This window comes from Hyla sarda, chromosome 2 (genome assembly GCF_029499605.1).
Source record: "Hyla sarda isolate aHylSar1 chromosome 2, aHylSar1.hap1, whole genome shotgun sequence".
Classification (NCBI taxonomy): Eukaryota; Metazoa; Chordata; class Amphibia; order Anura; family Hylidae; genus Hyla; species Hyla sarda.
Window position 1 is genome coordinate 435,541,218 of NC_079190.1, and position 12,297 is coordinate 435,553,514.

General features: G+C 41.2%; 1 protein-coding gene across 5 annotated transcripts in view; it reads right to left on the reverse strand.

Annotated features, from left to right (window-relative positions):
• Window positions 1-8,138: 8,138 nt before the first annotated feature.
• The window catches only part of ZSWIM7 (zinc finger SWIM-type containing 7), a 151,092-nt gene continuing 146,933 nt past the window's right edge, over window positions 8,139-12,297 (reverse strand). For all 5 annotated transcript variants that reach the window (XM_056559158.1, XM_056559157.1, XM_056559159.1 and 2 more), the window contains exon 6: window positions 8,139-8,566. In XM_056559158.1, the coding sequence (XP_056415133.1) occupies window positions 8,459-8,566 (108 nt within the window). In that variant the 3' untranslated portion in view covers window positions 8,139-8,458. The remainder of the gene's footprint in view (window positions 8,567-12,297) is intronic.

A 12,297-nucleotide genomic window follows, 5' to 3' on the forward strand; every position in this document is an offset into this window, starting at 1 on the left:
AGGCGCCCTGATTGGTCGGCCGGTAATCCGGCCGACGAATCAGGGCGATCGTGAGGTGGCACCAGTGCCACCTCACTCCTGCAGGCTCTGGCTGTTCGGGGCCGTCTCTGACGGCCCCGATCAGCCTGTAATTCCGGGTCATCGGGTCACTGGAGACCCGATTGACCCGGAATCCGCCGCAGATCGCTGGACTGAATTGTCCAGCGATCTGCGGCAATCGCCGACATGGGGGGACAAAATGACCCCCCTGGGCGATATGACGGGATGCCTGCTGTACGATTTCAGCAGGCATCCGGCTCCGGCTCCCCTCCGGCTAGCGGTGGGGGCCGGAAATGCTCAGGGCGTATCCATACGCCCTCGGTCCTTAAGGACTTGGAAATGGGGGCGTATGGATACGCCCTATGTCCTTAAGGGGTTAAAGTTGGATGGGAAAATGAAGAAAACATTTTTTTTTTCACAAAAATGCTGGTGTTACCCTAAATTTTTCATTTTCACAAGGGAAAATAGGAAAAAAGCCCCCCAAAATTTCTAACCCCACTTCTTCTGAGTGTGAACATACCCCATATGTGGATGTAAAGTGCTCTACTGGTGCACTACATTGCTCAAAAGAGAAGGAGCGCCATTGGGATTTTGGAGAGAAAATTTGTCCAGAATTAAAGGCCACGTGTTTACAAAGCCCCCATAGTGCCAGAACAATGGACCATCCCCCCATGTGACCCCATTTTGGAAACTACACCCCTCACGGAATGTAATAAGGGCTGCATTGAGCATTTATGCCCCACAGGTGTCTGACAGATTTTTGGAACAGTGGTCCGTGAAAATGAAAAATAAAATTTTTCATTTGCACAGCCCACTGTTCCAAAGATCTGTCAAACGCCAGTGGGGTTTAAATGCTCACTGCACCCCTTATTAAATTCTGTTAGGGGTGTAGTTTCCAAAATGGGGTCACATGTTCTGGCACCATGGGGGGCTTTGTAAACGGACATGACCCCTGACTTCCATTCCAAACAAGTTCTCTCTCCAAAAGCTCAATGGCGCTCCTCCTCTTCGGAGCATTCCATACTGTGGGGGTGTTAAGGCTCACTGTACCCCTTGTCACGTTCCTTGAGGGGTGTAGCTTCCACAATAGTAGGCCATGTGTTTTGTTTTGTCTTTTGCTGTCCTGGCACCATAGGGGCTTCCTAAATGCGACATGCCCCCCAAAAACCATTTTCCAAAAGCCAAATGTGACTCCTTCTCTTATGAGCATTGTAGTTCGCCCGCAGAGCATTTTACGTCCTAACATGGGGTATTTCCATACTCAGAAGAGATGGGGTTACAAATTTTGCGGGGCATTTTCTCCCATTACCCTTTGTAAAAATGGTAAATTTAATTTGTGGAAAAAAACTGCACTTTAGTGAAAACATTTTTTTTTTCATTTACACATCAGACTTTAACGAAAAGTCATCAAACACCTGTGGGGTTTTAAGGCTCCCTGTACCCCTTGTTACGTTCCTTGAGGGGTGTAACTTCCAAAATAGTAGGCCATGTGTTTTGTTTTGTTTTTTGCTGTTCTGGCACCATAGGGGCTTCCTTAATGTGACATGCCCCTCAAAAACCATTTCAGAAAAACTCACTCTCCAAAATCCCATTGTCGCTCGTTCCCTTCTGAGCCCTCTACTGTGCCCGCCGAACACCTGACATACACATATGAGGTATTTCCTTACTCGAGAAAAATTGAGTTACAAATTTTGGGGGGCTTTTTCTCCTATTACCCCTTGTAAAAAATTCAAAAACTGGGTTTACAAGAATATGCAAGTGTAAAAAATGAAGTTTTCGAATTTTCTACTTTACTTTGCTGCTATTCCTGTGAAATACCTAAAGGGTTAACAAACTTTCTGAATGTAATTTTGAATACTTTGAGGGGTGCAGTTTTTATAATGGGTTAATTTATGGGGTATTTCTAATATGAAAGCCCTTCAAATCCACTTTAAAACTGAACTGGTCCCTGAAAAATTCAGATTTTGAAAATGTTGTGAAAAATGTGAAAATTGCTGCTGAACTTTGAAGCTCTTTGATGTCTTCCAAAAGTAAACACTTGTCAACTTTATGATGCAAACAAAAAGTAGACATATTGTATATGTGAATCAATATATAATTTATTTGGAATGTCTACTTTCCTTACAGAAAATTTAGAAAACTGCTGCGGTGGTGCTTCCAAGGAATTAACCCAAAGTCGTGGGTATAGGTATAAAGCAAATAATTTATTTTTACAGCATAAAGAAATCAAAGAAAATAAATAATAAATAACTATTTATTTTCTTTGATTTCTTTATGCTGTAAAAATAAATTATTTACTTTATACCTATACCCACGACTTTGGGTTAATTCCTTGGAAGCACCACCGCAGCAGTTTTCTACATTTTCTGCATTCTACATACGGACCCACCTCTGGGCTCCGTCCTCACGCTGCAGGCCTGCATACCAGGCTACCATCACCGACAAGGGACACGCTACCCTCCACCCGGGTACCCACCTACACTGGCTAGAGACCAACACCTCACCCGGCGCTACCTCCACTTTTTTCCGCTATATACTGTATTTTCCTTACAAGCAGAGAGCTTCAAAGTTAGAAAAATTTTACATTTTTCATCAAATTTTTGAATTTTTCACCAAGAAATGATGCAAGTATCGACGAAAATTTACCACTAACAATAAGTAGAATATGTCACGAAAAAACAATCTCGGAATCAAATTTATAAGTAAAAGCATTCCAGAGTTATTAATGCATAAAGTGATAGAGGTCAGATTTAAAAAAAATGCTCCCATCCTTAGGGTCATAATGGGTTCCGTCCCCAAGGGGTTAAAAGAAAACACTGTGGACAGTCAAATCTCCGTTTAAAGATGCAGTGGTCAAGATTTTATCATTGCAACTTTTTTTACAAGTTCGCATAAAAAAGTTGCAGAGTAGGAAACTTACAAAGGGATGTACTGAAGAAAAAAAATGACAGTGAGGAAATGCTGGGAGTTGTCTCCAGTAACAACTGGAGAGTTATAGTTATAGCAAGCCCCACTTGCTGTGCTAACATTTCTTTCTTTATAAGGTACACTACTAAAACTACCAGTACGCCCTGCATTTAAATAAATGTGAATAAGCAAACCCCCCCCCCCCCCCAAGAAAAAAAAAAAGTTAGCCTTTTTCCCATTTTACAAAAAAAAATATTTTTAAACAAATCAATTAACATATTTGGTATCATTGTGTGCGGAAATGTCAGAACTATTATCCCCTTAACGACAAAGGACGTAAATGTACATCCTGGTGATGCGGAACTTAACGCACCAGGACGTACATTTACGTCCTGAGCATAACCGCGGGCATCGGAACGATGCCCGGATCATGCGCGGCAGGTCCCAGCAAGGGACCCGTCGGTAATGGCGGACATCCGCGATCCCGCGGACGTCTGCCATTAACCCCTCAGATGCCGTGATCAATACCGATCACGGCATCCGCAGCATCGCGATCACTTAATTGGATGATCAGATCGCCCGCAGGGCTGCCGCGGCGATCCGATCATCCAGCACGGCAGCCGGAGGTCCCCTCACCTGCCTCCGCTGTCTTCCGGGAGTCTTCTGCTCTGATCTGCCTTCCCGCAGACCAGAGCAGAAGATGACCGATAACCCTTATCAGTGCTATGTCCTATACATAGCACTGAACAGGATTAGCAATCGAATGATTGCTTTAAATAGTCCCCTATGGGGACTATTAAAGTGTAAAAATAAAAGTAAAAAAATAAAGTAAAAAAAATTTGAAATACCCCCTCCCCCAATAAAAACGTAAATTGCCCCATTTTCCCTATTTCACCCCAAAAAAGTGTTACATTTTTTTTTTATATACATATTTGGTATCGCCGCGTGCGTAAATATCTGAACTATTAAAATAAAATGTTAATGATACCGTACGGTGAACGGCGTGAACGTAAAAAAAAAAATCCAAAATATATATAATTATAACATTTTATTCCAAAGAAAATTTATAATAAATGTATTAAAAGTTTTATATGAGCAAATATGGTATCAATAAAAAGTACAGATCACGGCGCAAAAAAATGAGCCCTCATACCGCTGCTTATACGGAAAAATGAAAAAGTTATAGGTCTTCAAAATAGGGGGATCTTAAACGTACTAATTTGGTTAAAAGGTTTGTGATTTTTTTTAAGCACAACAGTAATAGAAAAGTACATTATCAATGGTATCATTTTAATCGTATGGACCCAAAGAATAAAGAACACGTCATTTTTACAGAAAATTGTACGGCGTGAAAACGAAACCTTCCAAAATTAGCAAAGTTGCGGTTTTCTTTTTAATTTCCCCACACAAATAATATTTTTTTGGTTGCGCCATACATTTTATGGTAAAGTGAGTGATGGCAATATAACGGACAACTGATCGCACAAAAAACAAGCCCTCAGGAAAAAACGAAAACGTAAAAAAAAAATTTTCTGCGTCCTTAAGGCCCAAATGGGCTGCGTCCTTAAGGGGTTAAAATAAAATGTTAATTGTCCCGTGCAGTCCTGTATATGGAAAAATAAGAAAGTTTTAGGGGGTCAGCAGAGGGTCAGCAATGCAATACAGCAACATACAGCACTTATCACAGCCACTTTTTATTTCAGTGTAAATTTGACTGTGTTGAGCTAATTTCCACTAGCTGTGTATTGCTCAGACAAATTTATCATATGCGGAGCGCCATTTCATAAATTTGAGGCATGTCAGCACTTTTTACAGCAGAAAATTATTGACTGTGAAACACGTCTTCCACAGACTATAATAATAAATCCCCCTCTGGATTAACATCAGCATAACCCCTTAAGGACCACGGGTTTTTCCGTTTTTGCACTTTCGTTTTTTCCTCCTCACCTTTTAAACATCATAACCCTTTCAATTTTGCACCTAAAAATCCATATTATGGCTTATTTTTTGCACCAATTCTACTTTGCAGTGACATCAGTCATTTTACCCAAAAATCTATGGCGATACGGAAAAATAATCATTGTGCGACGAAATTGAAGAAAAAACGCCATTTTGTAATTTTTGGGGGCTTCCGTTTCTACGCAGTACATTTTTCGGTAAAAATGACACCTTATCTTTATTCTGTAGGTCCATACGATTAAAATGATCCCCTACTTATATAGGTTTGATTTTATCGTACTTCTGTAAAAAATCATAACTACATGCAGAAAAATGTATACGTTTAAAATTGTCATCTTCTGACCCCTATAACTTTTTTATTTTTCTGCGTATGGAGCAGTATGAGGGCTCATTTTTTGCGCCGTGATCTGACGTTTGTAGCGGTATTTTTGTATTGATCTGACTTTTTGATCGCTTTTTATGAATTTTTTTATGATATAAAAAGCGACCAAAAATACGTAATTTTGGACTTTGGAATTTTTTTGCGCGTACGCCATTGACCGTGCGGTTTAATTAATAATATATATTTTTATAGTTCGGACATGTACGCACGCGGCGATACCACATATGTTTATATTTATTTTTATTTACATGGTGTTTTTTTTATGGGAAAAGGGGGGTGATTTGAACTTTTATTAAGGAAAGGGTTAAATCACATTTATTAACTTTTTTTTTACACTTTTTTTTTTGCAGTGTTATAGCTCCCATAGGGACCTGTAACAATGCACACACTGGTTGCCAGCACTGTTCCCTGCAAAGCCATAGCTTTGCAGTGATCAGCGTTATCGGCGGTCGATTGCTCAAGCCTGCATCTCAGGCTTGGAGCAATCAATCGCCGAGGGGACACGCCGGAGGCAGGTAAGAGGACCTCCGCTCGTGTCCCAGCTGATCGGGACACCGCATTTTCACTGCAGTGGTCCCGATCAGCCCCGCTGACCAGCCGGGCAACTTTTACTTTCGGTTTAGATGCGGCGTTCAACTTTGAACGCCGCGTCTAAAGGGTTAATAGCGTGCGGCACCGCGATCGCTGCCGCACGCTATTATCCCCGGGTCCCGGCTTCAGATACATGCCAGGACCGACCCGATATGACGCGGGGTCACGCGTGACCCCGCGTTATATCGCGGGAGCCGGCCAAGGACGTAAATATACATCCTTGGTCCTTAAGGGGTTAAAGATAGGTTCCACATAGGTTTTCTTCTGCCGTTTTTTGGGAATACTGCCACTGCAGTTTTCAGCCAAAGCCAGAAGTGTATTCAAAAGGAATGGGAAATATTAATGAAGGACTTATACTTCTCCTTCCTACTGGACTTCAGATTTTGGCCCAAAAACTACAGTGGCAGTTTTCCAAAAAACACCAGCAAAAAACCTGTGTGGAAACCTAGCCTTAGAATGCTAAGCTGGGGAGCTCTATTACAGATGTAAAATAAAGGAGCTGGATGGTACGTCCCACAACGGACACTAACGGATCCCTATTAATCCTATTGACTTTGAATGGGGTCCGTTGGTTTGCCGTTTGATGTCTGTTGTTTTTCTGTATTTTAGTGCAGAAAAAGAAATGACTGCTTACAGTATTCTTTCTTTCGATCATATCCCATCATTATAAAGGAATCAGTGAATTGAGCTCAAATACTGATGTGAATGAAGCCTCACTCCTTATGGAAAGTGTATCTCTAATTACTCCTACTAAACATTATTTGGAAATGAAATAAATTGGAAAAAATATCATGGTTTAAAGAGTACCTGTCATCAAACCATATTTTCTAAACTAACTCCTTACTACTCCTAACACCCCTCCTGCCCTTAAAAATTTTCTGAGCTTTAAAAAGCTGTGTATCATACCTTTCCCCTCGCTCACATTGTGTGAGCTCCCGGCAGGAGAAAATGGGCGTTCCCATTCCTACCCTTTGGCGTCAAACGGAATCTCCCACATTGAATTCTTGGTATGCAAAAATTGATTATATATACCGCATGGAAGAGCTGGTTAGCTAGGAGCTTAGGAGACATGATGCCTTTTTGAAAACTTGGTCCCCATGGAAGCAGTTCCGCTCCTCACTCACTGGTTATCTATCTCCCCAACCACATGAAAACTCCTAGATCGCACCTTTAGCTGTATCTCATTTATGGCCTTGGCTTACTATTTCGATTCATCACTCTCCCAATCATCAAGATTCTCCTGACATGGTATTCCTCTGTCACATTAACACCTTCCCTTGTGGACATCTCCCCTGAGGTGCTTAAGTCCTTAAAAGTTTTGTTGTAATACTTTAGACAATTCTGCAATATACATATGCTGTTATAGTTGCCACGAACTGTCTGGTTTGTATATAGTTTATCTTGTTTGTTTTATACCACCCCTCTTTTCATCTCATCCCCTGTTTCTTTGTTCCTCCCACCTTTCCTTCCCCACCCTTCTCCGCACTCACTCCATACTAACCTCCAATTTCCTCTTATCCTCGTTCCCCCCCTTTCCTCCCTCTTCCTCCTCTCTTCTTTCTTTCCCCTAGGTTTTGGCGGCTTTAAACCAAAGCACTGTTTTACTCCCCTCTATTATACCTAGGAAGCTGTAATAAGCTGTTGTTAATATACCAACATACTATTACCTTACTGTATATGGTGTACCACTATGTAGGGCTTATAGGTCCTATCTCTATTATAGATTGTGCTTAGACATGTTTATGTACAAGAGAAACCCTACTTGTCCTGTACCTACTCTTTTCTTTTCTGTACCCCTTGTTTTAAAAAAAAAAGTTTAATAAACAGAGATTTGAAAAAAATAAAAATAAATGGGCGTTCCCTAGCTGACGTGACATCCATCACTGAAGCCTGTGAGAGCTGTGCCTCGCTATGCCCCGCATGCACTTCCTGAGTTTGGTCTCCTGCCAGGCCGGGAGGAGACCAAACTAACTGTTTGACTTTGCAGGGAACAGAACAGAGCTACCTAGTGGCCGTTTTTTTAAAAACATGTAAAGGTTGAGAATTTTAACAGCAATAAATAGCAAAGTGTGTTATAATTACATAAGGAACAATATATTAACAGTTTAGTTTGGTGACAGGTACTTTTTAAGTAAAGTAAGAAGGTGGAAGAAAAACAGTTTCACATATTAAAAAGGTCTAAGCCTTGTTTTTCAGATGACTAAATATTGCTTTTCAAGCTGTATAAAAAAACAAAAAAAAAACCTTGTCTAGTGTACATAAAACCCAACATGGGTACAACTTGATCATATTTATTGCACAAATAGCTTGAATGGTACAAACAGGAAAAAAAACTAACAATCTTAATCCCATTAACATATAAAGCATTAGCCTCTGTTTTACAACTTCAGTTTAAAAAAAAAAAGAAAATACCTTGAAAAACATCTGACATAATGGAAGACTGCTTGTAGGAATTAACAACTTTTGTTACATCTTTAATACAAGTAAAATAAAATAAACAATTAGGCTTTGTAAGTAACAGTACTTGTGGTTTCCCAATCCCACAGCAGTCCCATTCTCACCACCGGTCATCATGTGGCATTAGTCTTCTTTGGCCAGTAGAATTTCACCCATCTGCTTATCAGACACAGAGAGATCTTGGCAGCACCCTATGGCTTGACTCAGGTAGACTGCAAGAATATGTTTGCACTGAAATTGAGAACAGAAACAAAGTTGTAATCGTGACGAAAATCCCTATATCCCTATATCGTATAATTCAATAATAATGACTACAATTCCTTAGTAAATTCTGGGCTCACCTGGATACGAGAGAACATGCCAAACATCAAGAAAACATTTACAAAAGAAAAGATTGTAAATCATAATCCATTGTATACCTTAGATATATAAACATATATGTGTATACTAGATTTATGTACACAAGAGAGATGACCAGTATTTATGAATCTAATAGGAACTACTGGTGTGAATGAAGCATTGCCTGATCAGAAATGGTTAGTCTGGACAGTTCCGGGAAATCTAACCATAAAGCATTTGATCCACATAGTGCACACTGTTTTGAAGGAAAAGTGTCTGTATTTATAAAAAATAAAACAACACTAGTTTTTAAGAAGGTGTCTCCTTTACATGTATAACTTCCACAGAAAATATCTGTATATCGTATCACTTATGTAGCAGGACAATGAGCCATGCCTGTATCTTAAAGGACATATATCATGCAGCAAAACTTACCCCCTAACCGAAGGGGATAAGTGGGAGAGCTGACGATATCCGAACCGCTCTCTCATAGAGATACATGGAGGTGGCATGTTGGCTGCTGCTTCGTGTGGGGGTCGACATGCCCTGTTTCCGTACTTCCGTACAGGAGATTAATTGGCCCCAGTGTACTTATCCTTACCCCCCCCCCCCCAGTGTCCTTATTTCCCCTCCCACTGCCTGCTCCTCATCTTCTTGGAGCAGGACAGCAGCAGGACATGTCGGGAACCGGCAGCGGTGAATAAATGAATAAATGAAGCTGACATGTCCCGGATATAGGCTTCATTCATTCATTTGCAGCTGCCACCCGACATGTCCCCGCTGCTGCCCTGCTCCTAGCGCAATCAGAGCTCACCGCCAGGACATGTCTATTCTCTGCTGCTCATCTCCATCGGGTACAGTGATGAGCAGCAGAGAATAGACATGTCCTGGCGAAGTGCTGATTGCGCTAGGAGCAGGGCAGCAGCGGGACATATCGTGCGGCGGCGGCGGTGAATGAATGAATGAAGCCTACATGTGGGACATGTGAGCTTCATTCACCGCTGCCCATTCCCGACATGTCCCCACTGCTGCTCTGCTCCAGAAAGATGAGGAGCAGGCAGCGGGAGGGGAAATAAGGACACTGGAGGGGGGGGGGAGGATAAGCACACTCGGGCCAATGAATTATTTTAAACACACTGGAGCCAATGAATTATTATAAACACTCTGGGGCCAATTAATTATTATAAATATGCATGGGGCATACATTTGGGGGTCAAAGTAGTAGTTTAAAAACCCCGCCGGGAGCCATTCAGGGCTCTTGCGGGGGATTTCAAAATGAAAGTTTACACAGTAGTATATACATCGCAGGGGAGTGGAGCATGCCACCTGCTCCCCTGCTTTATAACTGCTGATCGCATTGGGTCTCAGAAGTGAGATCCGGTGCGACCAATCCCTTATCCCCTGAACTACTACCCCCAACATGGAACACATTCTGTTCCATGATGGGGGTAGTAGTACAAACATTAATGTAGCCTCCCCAGCTGCTGGCAGCTGGGGAACTACTACTTCAATCACGAAAAGGAGCCTGTTCCATGATGGGAGTAGTAGTAGTCCCTCAGCATGCAAGAGTCTGCTAATGTCACCTCTTCTGAGCATGCACAGAAGTAATAACAGTTCAGAAATGGATATTATAAACCGTGGGCAAACGGATGCCATAGACTTCAACGTTAAATTTATAATAGAAATAGACAATCAGTGGTTTGGCTTCTTCCCCAGGGCTAGATATGCTACGAGTGTGTTGGGCTGTATTGGGTGTGTGTATGTATTTATAAGTATGTCAATGTGTATGTATATAAATGTGTAAATGAGTGAGAAGAGAATGAATGAGAGTGACAATATAGTTAATCTGCTTGTGGTTTAGAGGATGGTGGTTAAAAATGTATTGTGGGTTAGTTAGAATGTGACTATGTAGAGGTGTGAAACTATGTAGGTGAAAAATGTGGTGTGACTCTGTATCAAATAAATCAATGTCTATGTTCAAGATATGAAAAATAATAATTTTATTGAGCTACAGTATAAAATTACATAAAATGGGAGTGCAGGATCCTTGCACTCACTAAGGCAATTACACTAATCAGATACAGTAAGTTGCCTAAGTTAGAATTAATAAAACATATGCGGCAAGTGTGATATATGTCCAGATAATAATTAGTACCAGTGGAGTGTGGTAAGAGCGCCTGCAGTGCAGTTAAATTTATAATATCCGTTTCTGTTCTGTTATTTTTGATGGGAGAAAAAAATACTACATGCACCCTGTCTCCCATCCCAAAAAAAAAAACGGAACAGTAAGCAAACGTGTGCAAACAGGTGATAAAGGATTGTAAAAAAAATCCCATTGACATCAATGAGATTATTTTACAGCTGTTTGCAACCCATTTAAAAATTATCAAACGGATTGCAGAACGGGCATTTATTAACGGATGCAGATGGCCGTGTGAACGAGCCCTAAGAATACCACTGTATCTGCAGGGAGGGAGAAGAAGGTACAGCTGTTAGGTCTATGTATATGTGTGATCATGTGTATGCAGCAGAGCTGTGTGTGTGATTGTGTGTATGCAGCAGAGCTGAGTGTGTGATTGTGTATGCAGCAGAGCTGAGTGTGTGATCAGGTGTATGTTGCAGAGTTGAGTGTGTGCGTGGTCATGCTTACACATAATCACACATTCAGCTCTGCTCCATACACATGTTGCACACTAATTTCTGCTACATGTACATGATTACACACTCAGTTCTGGTACATGTACACATTGTTAACCAACCAGAGTGCCTCCAGCTGTTGCAAAACTGCAACTCCCAGCATGCCAGGTTTTGCAACACTTGGTGGCATTCTCGTTGGTAAACACTGATACAGAGGTAAGGGGACAGATTGTTCAGCAAAATTACATATTTTTTTAAACCCAGACATTCTGTGTACTTTATAAAGATTTATGATTTTACTATTGTGCAGAGTTTTGTTCGGCACACACTGCTGCTCCAGCACTTCTAGCTATGTGATCAGTGTACCATGGGAAAATGCCACAGCTCTATGAAGTGTGCGGTAGAGAAGGAGTGCACAGTACAGCGAGGCGGGCGTTTCTATATCTGCGCAAAATTTATCAAAGGACGTGCGCAACTTTTGTAAATTTTTAGCAAGAGTGTAAATTAGACAGCAGTGTAAAGGGATAGATCTGTGCCTACAATAGACACCTAATGATAAATGTCCCCCAGTGTGTGAACAGCTTACTGCCAAGACACTCTTTTAGGGATTGTCCAAAGTAGAGAGCCTCTAAACGTGTGATCAGTATGGAAACCTAAAAGAAGATGAGGTCAACAGTTGGCGATCAGAAGTGCTGGAACTTTCTGTTCAACATTTTCAACTCACTTAACCCAGTAAAACAAAAGACATGATTTAGAATGTTATTGCACTGTCATGCAACATATTGCTAAACTGGCAAGCATGTAAAACTAGAAATGACAGAAGTGCCAAGGAAAGGGTGATGAAGACAAACTACCTGGCACTGTGCTCTAACCACTTAACACCTGGTAATTCCATGCCTATGAATGTACCTCTGACACCTGTCCTCTTTATATGCCTAAATACCTGATGACTAATGCAGTTGCCTTGGGAAATACATTATATAGAG